The following is an 8,759-nucleotide window of genomic DNA, read 5'->3' as shown; positions in this document are numbered from 1 at the left end:
GTGGACCAATTTAGGCTAAAGGGCCTGTCTCTATGCTGTAGGTCTCTATGACTCCTTCTATGACAGTCATGATTTGGAGATGCTGGTGTTGGATTGGGGTGTACAAAGTTAAAAATCACAGGACACCAGGTTACAGTCCAACAGGTTTATTTGGAGGCACCAGCTTTGGGAGCACTCTTCCTTCATCAGGTGGTTATAACCTGGCGTCGTGTGATTCTTAACGTTGTACATCCTTCTATGACACACCCCAAGCCAAGTGCAAACATGCCACCTGCTTGGAGTGAAGACACCCGACCCATAAGAATTAACCACATGCCCCATCCCCAACTACTGCTCACAGTCAAGATAGGCCAGTCCCTTTCACCAATACATTCCACCCTGACCTTAAATTCACCTGGACCATCTCTGACACCTCCCTCCCCTTCCTGGACCTCTCCATCTCCATTAATGACAACCGACTTGACACAGACACTTTTTACAAACCCACCAACTCCCACAGCTACCTGGATTACACCTCTTCCCACCCTACCTCCTGCTAAAATGCCATCCCGTATTCCCAATTCCTCCGCCTCTGCTGTATATAGCTCCCAGGAGGAACAGTTCCACCACAGAACACACCAGATGGCCTCCTTCTTCAGAGACCACAATTTCCCTTCTCACGTGGTTAAAGATGCCCTCCAACGCATCTCGTCCACATCCCGCACCTCCGCCCTCAGACCCCTGGTGCTCACCTTCCACCCTACCAACCTTTGCATAAACCAAATCATCCGCCGACATTTCCGCCTCCTCCAAACAGACCCCACCACCAGGAATATATTTCCCTCCCCACCCCTTTCCGCCTTCCGCAAAGACCGTTCCCTCCGTGACTACCTGGTCAGGTCCACGCCCCCCCCACAACCCACACTCCCATCCTGGCAGGAATTGCAAAACCTGCGCCAATACCTCCTCCCTCACTTCCATCCAAGGAGCCTTCCACATCCATCAAAGTTTTACCTGCACATCAAACAATGTCATTTATTGTATCCGTTGTTCCCGATGCGGTCTCCTCTACATTGGGGAGACTGGACGCCTCCTAGCAGAGCGCTTTAGGGAACATCTCCGGGACACCCGCACCAATCAACCTCACCGCCACGTGGCCCAACATTTCAACTCCTCCTCCCACTCTGCCAAGGACATGGAGGTCCTGGGCCTCCTCCACCGCCGCTCCCTCACCACCAGATGCCTGGAGGAAGAATGCCTCATCTTACGCCTCAGGACACTTCAACCCCATGGCATCAATGTGGATTTCACCAGTTTCCTCATTTCCCCTTCCCCACCTCACCCCAGCTCCAACCTTCCAGCTCAGCACTGTCCCCATGACTTGTCCTACCTGCCTATCTTCCTTTCCACCTATCACCCTCATCCCCACCCCCATTCACCTATTGTACTCTATGCTGTTCCCCCCCCCCCCCCCCCATTTAACTCTGCCTCTATTCCTGATGAAGGGCTTTTGCCTGAAACAATGATTTTACTGCTCCTCGATGCTGCCTGAACTGCTGCGCTCTTCCAGCACCACTAATCCAGAATTTGCTGTTGCAAATTCCTCATCGCTTCTATCTGTCTCTGCAATCGATCCACTCGATCTGATATCCTGATGAAGGAGCAGCACTCTGAAAGCTCGTGCTTTCAAATAAACCTGTTAGACTATAACCTGGCGTCGTGTGATTCTTAACGTTGTACATCCTTCTATGACACACCCCAAGCCAAGTGCAAACATGCCACCTGCTTGGAGTGAAGACACCCTGCCCATAAGAATCAACCACATGTCCCATCCCCAACTACTGCTCACAGTCAAGATAGGCCAGTCCCTTTCACCAGCACCACTCTAATCTAGACTGTGGTTTCCAGCATCTGCAGCCCTTGTTTTTGCCCAGTCCCCTCACCCAGCTCAGAGTCAAGATCCATTCTGGCCCAGCGAACAGTCTACACTCACCTAGGGGCGGCACGGCAGCACAGTGGTTAGCACTGCTGCCTCACAGTGCCAGAGACCTGGGTTCAATTCCCGCCTCAGGCGATGTCTGTATGGAGTTTGCACATTCTCCCTGGGTGTGCTCCGGTTTCCTCCCACAGTCCAAAGATGTGCAGGTCCGGTGAATTGGCCATGCTAAATTGCCCGTAGTGTTAGATAAGGGGTAAATATAGGGGTATGGGTGGGTTGAGCTTCGGCTGGTCAGAGTGGACTTGTTGGGCCGAAGAGCCTGTTTCCACACTGTAAGTAATCTAATCTAAGACTCACCCAATCACAATGAAGACCCACGGGAGGGAGAAATGGGGCGGGGACGCTCAGGTGTGCGGTGGGATCCTGTCCGCGCTCACCCCAGCCCGGACGGAATTTCACATTGGCCCCAAGGTCCCGTACTTCCCACGGGAGCCCGTGCCCCACAACCTGAGCCACCTCCGGAATTTTAATTTTGTCCCCTTAAGGGATATAAAAAGGAAGGCCCTGTATCGACTGCTGCTGCACACCGTCCACCTCTTCTCCCTCATCCACCGTCCGGACACGCCTTGGCGTGCCCATTTGCCACCGGGCGGTGGAGATCCCCAGTGGAGGGCTCTCTACGTGGGAGTCCTCCCCCTTTCTCTCGGGGATCTGGGGTGGAGGGTGCTGCACGCAGCAGTCCCCTGCAACCACAGATTGCGGTGGTTCACGGACTCCCAGCCCAACTGCTTGGTCTGTCGCGCTGTGGAGTCCGTGGACCATGTATATATTGGGTGTGGGCGTTTGCACTCCCTTTTTGATTTTCTTAAAAATCTTCTCCTCTGCTTTTGGTTGCACTTCAGTCCCACGCTCCTGATCTTTGGGCACCCGGTACGGAGGAGGGAGGGCAGGTCTGAAGACCTCCTTGTGGGTCTGCTCCTGGGCCTGGCCAAACTGGCCATAAACAGGTCCAGGCAGCGGGCCGTGGAGGGGGTCGTTAGGGCCGACTGCCTGCCCCTCTTCCGGGGTTACGTTAGAGCCCCGGTGTCCTTGGAGAAGGAGCACGCGGTGTCCGCCAACACCCTGGAGTTGTTCAGGGAGAGGTGGGTGCTGCAGGGAGTGGAGTGCATCATTTCTCCCTCCAACTCTATTTTGATTTAGTCCCTACCCCTCCCCTTCACTGTTTTGATCACACAGCATTGCCCTTTGAGGTGTAGGGCAGTGCTTGTCACTAGCCACTCGGGTGCTTTTCCTATCTTCCTGGTGGTGGAAATTGAATAAAGATGAATAAAATGAATAAAGACTTTGTGTCTTTCACTGTGTCGCACATCTACACACACGCACACACACCATGGGTGCTGGGGAAAAAACTGCGGTAGTGTAGGGGAAGAAAAAATGTAGCCAAAAAAGAAAAAGGAAAAAAGAAAGAGAAATGGGGCGGAGCTATCGCCAGGTTGTGATTGACAGTCACTTCTGACCAATCAGGCGCGGCTCCGGGCTGCAGTCCCCGCCCAGGAGGCGGCTCGAGCTTTCACCGCTTTGAAAACAGCAACGGGCGGCTCGCGCGGAGCAGTTTTTGGAAATTTCAGGCGGTTTTATTTTGTCTGAAGGACAATGTCGCTTCGCCTGAATTGTGAAGTTTGTATCCCTATGATCGGCCTGGGCACTTGGCAGGTGAGGGAGGGGACGTTAGGGTCTTTACCAAAGTTGTATGACGGGGTTGGGGATGTTGTCAAATGCCAAATCTTACCGAGGACGTTTGTAATTACTCTCTAAATACAGAATAGTGTATGATGTGATTTTGTTTGAAGTTTCCAGAAGTAAATGGATTCACATTCGCCAAGATTTCGAGATGATTGAATTGAATTAGCAATATTGTTTAATGTGCTACAATCTGACAGTGTAGAGACAGGCCCTTTGGCCTTAACTGGTCCATGCTGACCAAAATGTCCATCCACGTTAACCCCATTTCCCTGCACCTGGTCCATATCCTTCTAAATATTTCCTATCCGTGTTTTTGTCCAAATGCCTTTTAAATGTTGTTAACTAACACACCTCAACCAATTCTGCAGGCAGCTCATTCCATATGTGTGCCACCCTCTATGTAAAAAAGTTGCCCCTCAGGTGCCCTTTTAATCTTTCCCCTTGAATTATTTATTCTGACCCCTCTTATATTAAACTGATGTCCTCGATTCCCCAAACCTGGGAAAAAGACTGAATACGTTCCTCCTATCCACACCGCTCATGACCTGATGCACTTTTATAAGGCTCTCCCCCCGAAGAGTAACCCACCTAGAACCATTTCCCTCTAACGAATACACCTAACACTATGGGCAATTTAGCATAACCAATTCACCTGGCTGGCACATCTTTGGACTGTGGGAGGAAACACACAGACATGGGGAGAATGTGCAAACTCCGCACAGTCACCCGATGCTGGAATCAGACCTGGGACACTGGTGCTGTGAGGCAGCAGTGCTAACCACTGAGCGACTGTGCCGCCCCATCCCTATGCTGTAAGGAAAAGAGTTGTAGCCTGTACAACCTCTTCCCTTTAACCCCGATTGTTGAGTCCTGGCTACATCCTTGTAAATTTCTTCTGCACTCTTTCCAGTTTAATAACAATAGCACTGCCCTCATGACCTATTCACCAATAGCAAGGTGACCAAAACTGAACACAATACTCCAAGTGTGGCCTCACCAGCATCTGTACAAATGCAACATAATTTCTATATGGTAAAAACAAGGACTGCAGATGCTGGAAACCAGATTCTAGATTAGAGTGGTGCTGGAAAACCACAGCAGGTCAGGCAGCATCCAAGGAGCAGGAAAATTGACGTTTTGGGAATAGAGGCAGGGTGCCTGCAGATTGGAGAGATAAATGAGAGGGGGTGGGGATAGGGAGAAAGCAGCATAGAGTACGGTAGGTGAATGAGGGTGGGGATGGAGGTGATAGGTCAGAGAGGAGGGTGAGGGAAGGTAGCAAAGAGTACAATAGGTGAATGGGGGTAGAGATGAAGGTGATAGGTCAGAGAGGAAGGTGGAGTGGATAGGTGGAAAGGAAGATAGGCAGATAGGACCGGTCATGAGGGCGGTGCTGACCTGGAAGGTTGGAGCTGGGGTGAGGTGGGGAAGGAGAAATGAGGAAACTGGTGAAATCCACATTGATGCCATGGGGTTGGAGTGTTCCGAGGCGGAAGATGAGGCGTTCTTTCTCCAGGCGTCGGGTGGTGAGGGAGCAGCAGTGGAGGAGGCCCAGGACCTGCATGTCCTCGGCAGAGTGGGAGGGGGAGTTGAAATGTTGGGCCACAGGGTGATGGGTTGATTGTTGCGGGTGTCCCGGAGATGTTCCCTAAAGCACTCAGCTAGGAGGCATCCAGTCTCCCCAATGTAGAGGAGACCGCATCGGGAGCAATCATAATGGTGGATGTGCAGGTAAAACCTTGGATGTGGAAGACTCCTTTGGGGCCTTGGATGGAGGTGAGGGACGAGGTGTGGGTGCAGGTTTTGCAATTCCTGTGGTGGCAGGGGAGGGTGCCAGGGAGGGAGAGTGGGTTGTTGGGGGGCGTGGACCTGACCAGGTGATCACGGAGGGAACGGTCTTTGCGGAAAGCGGAAATGGGTGGGGCGGGAAATAAATCCCTGGTGGTGGGGTCCGTTTGAAGGTGGCGGAAATGTCGTCGCATGATGTGGTTTATGCAAAGGTTGGTGGGGTGGAAGGTGAGGACCAGGGTGGTTCTGTCTTTGTTACGGTTGGAGGGAGTGGGGTTTGAGGGCGGTGGCGGGATGTGGATGAGATGCGTTGGAGTGCATCTTTAACCATGTGGGAAGGGAAATTGCTGTCTCTAAAGAAGGAGGACATCTGGTGTGTTCTGTGGTGGAACTGATCCTCCTGGGAGCAGATACGGCAGAGGTGGAGGAATTGGGAATACGGGATGGCATTTTTGCAGGAGGTAGGGTGGGAAGAGGTGTAATCCAGGTTGCTGTGGGAGTTTGTGGGTTTGTGGAACATGTCAGTGTCAAGTCGGTCCTCATTAATGGAGAGTGAGTGGTCCAGAAAGGGGAGGGAGGTATCAGAGATGGTCCAGGTGAATTTAAGGTCAGGGTGGAATGTGTAGGTGAAGTTGATGAATTGCTCAACCTCCTCGCGGGAGCACGAGGTGGTGCCAATGCAGTCATCAATGTAGCGGAGGAAGAGGTGGGGAGTGGTGCTGGTGTAACTACAGAAGATTGACTGTTCTACGTAGCCAACAAAGAGACAGGCATAGCTGGGGCCCATACGGGTGCCCATGGCTACCCCTTTGGTCTGAAGGAAGTGGGAGGATTCGAAGGAGAAATTGTTAAGGGTGAGGACCCATTCAGCCAAACGAACGAGAGTGTCGGTGAAGGGTACTGTTGAGGACGTCGGGAAAGGAAGAAACTGAGGGCTTGGAGGCCCCGGTCATGGCAGATGAAGGTGTTAAGGGATTGGATATCCATGGTGAATATGAAGCGTTGGGGGCCAGGGAAACCGAAGTCTTGGAGGAAGTAGACAGCATGGGTGGTGTCTCGAACATATGTGGGGAGTTCCTGGACGAGGGGGATCGGACAGTGTCAAGGTAGGTGGAGATGAGTTCGGTGGGCAGGAGCATGCTGAGACAATGGGCCGGTCGGGGTGGTCAGGCTTATGGATCTTGGGAAGGAGGTAGAATTGGGCGGTGCAGGGTTCCCGGACTATGAGGTTGGAAGCTGTGGATGGGAGATCTCCTGAGGTGATGACGTTCTGTGTGGTCTGGGTGATGACGGTTTGGTGATCGGGGGGTGAGGTCATGGTCGAGGGGGCGGTAGGAGGAGGTGTCTTTGAGTTGGTGTCTGTCTTCTGCGGTGTAGAGGTCAGTGCGCCAAACTACCATTGCACCCCATTTATCTGCTGGTTTGATGGTGATGTTGGGATTGGAGCAGAGGGAGTGGAGGGCTGCGTGTTGTGAGGGTGAGAGGTTGGAGTGGGGAAGGGGGTTAGACAGGTTGAGGCGGTTAATGTCTCGGCGGCAATTGGAAATGAAGAGGTCGAGGGCAGGCAGTAGGCCAGCACGGGGTGTCCAGGTAGATGGAGTGTGTTGGAGGCAGGGAAAGCGGTCCTTGGAAGGTGGGCGGGAGTCCTGATTGTAAAAGTAAGCGCGGAGACGGTGGAAGAAGTGTACAACGTCACGGCATGTATTAAAATCATTGATGTGTGGATGGAGGGGGATAAAGGTGAGATCTTTGCTGAGGACTGATCGTTCGTGCTCAGTGAGGGGAAGGTCTGGGGGGGGTTTGGGGAAAACTCGGCAGGGCTGGGAGCTAGGACCTAGGACCTGGTGTAGGTGTGGAGCTGGGAGTGGGGGCGGAGCCTGTATCTGGAGTGGGTGTGGTGGTCAGGGAATGGGGGTGGAGTCATCAGCAGGGGTGATGTTCTTAGGGTTCTTGAGCGGGGATGGTGACAGTGGGATCTGTGGGGGGGCGTGTCAGCAGAATGCAGGTGAGTGGCGTTGGGGGTGGAAGTGGTGGCGACTAGGGCAGTGGGGGGGTGGAAGTCACTGAGCATGTGACTTCAGCGATGATGTGAGGGGCGGAAGTGATGTCACGTGTGGTACATGAGGAATTGTGAGGGACAGAAGTGGCTGTGGAAGCGGCCATAATGGGGGCGGAAGTGCCGTCATCAATCACCGTGGGGATGGTAGCTGCAGCAGCCACATGACTAATAGCGTCCGAGCAGTTCCAGAGGCCGGGGGAATATAATTTCTATATGCAATGCCCTGACTGGTTTCGGCACACTGGCCTGCATCATTCTCAACTGTCTGCTTATGACTCCACCTTCAGTGAACCATGCATCTGAACTCCAAGGTCCCTTTGTTCCACTATACTCATTAGGCCCTACAATCCACTATGAAACCCCTGCTTTGATTTGACTTTCCAAAATGCAAGACCTCACATTTATTAAACTCCATTTGCCACTTCTCAGCCCACTGCCCCAGCTGTTCAAGGTCATACTGATAAAGTACAGATTTGAGACGGTCCAAGGAATTCCTCGTGAACTCAACCTGTAAGCCTCTCTTGGTTCATCCTGGAGATTGTACTTTTTGGTCGTTTGGAATAAAAAAACCTCTTACAGATAGTTTAGTTTAATTTTAATCATTCCCTTTATTTATTAATAGCATCACTGTTATAACATAACACTACCTATATACCAGGCTAACTGGATTCTAATATCCAAAAACAGTAAGACATTGTTCTTCCTTCAAGAACCCTGGTAAGCTATTCTGTTGTACCATCACAAACAGACTACCTTTATACACAAGTTTACAAAAGCTGTACTGTCACAAGCACAAAAAGTCAATGAAAGCACTGCATATTCTGAACTAGACAGAAAATAGAGAAAGATGATGATTCGGGAGAGAAGTGAATCGATACTGAATTTCGTTTCGAGGTCAGAATCAAACATTGTTTTTAACTTCACAAAGAAACAGTCGTGAATGTTATCACTCCGTGTCCTGTTTATACAGATTCACTGATGTTAAGGCAAGTGTTCTTAATTTTCTTACCCTTCCTGCCTGTCTATGTTGTTAAGAATCTCGCCCATTTTCTGACTCCATGCTTAACTTTCCTCCTTTGTCCTTGAGTGGGCCAACCCTTTCTGTAGTTACCCTCTTGCTCCTTTGTCGCGGAGATTAAATAGACTTGACTCAGCTATTAGCAAGAGCAAAGAAAGGAGCTTTATTTAAATTCTGCAGAATTGACCCATTACATTCAGCTAGATGCCTCAATGTAAGGGGTACCTGAGCAT

General features: G+C 51.3%; 1 protein-coding gene across 2 annotated transcripts in view; it reads left to right on the top strand.

Moving 5' to 3' along the window:
- Window positions 1-3,487: 3,487 nt before the first annotated feature.
- LOC140458200 (aldo-keto reductase family 1 member B1-like) overlaps window positions 3,488-8,759 on the top strand; it is a 59,249-nt gene continuing 53,977 nt past the window's right edge. For both annotated transcript variants that reach the window (XM_072552446.1, XM_072552445.1), the window contains exon 1: window positions 3,488-3,631. In XM_072552446.1, the coding sequence (XP_072408547.1) occupies window positions 3,572-3,631 (60 nt within the window). In that variant the 5' untranslated portion in view covers window positions 3,488-3,571. The remainder of the gene's footprint in view (window positions 3,632-8,759) is intronic.

This window comes from Chiloscyllium punctatum, chromosome 32 (assembly GCF_047496795.1).
Source record: "Chiloscyllium punctatum isolate Juve2018m chromosome 32, sChiPun1.3, whole genome shotgun sequence".
Lineage (NCBI taxonomy): Eukaryota > Metazoa > Chordata > Chondrichthyes > Orectolobiformes > Hemiscylliidae > Chiloscyllium > Chiloscyllium punctatum.
This window is presented reverse-complemented; position numbering and strand designations above follow the sequence as displayed.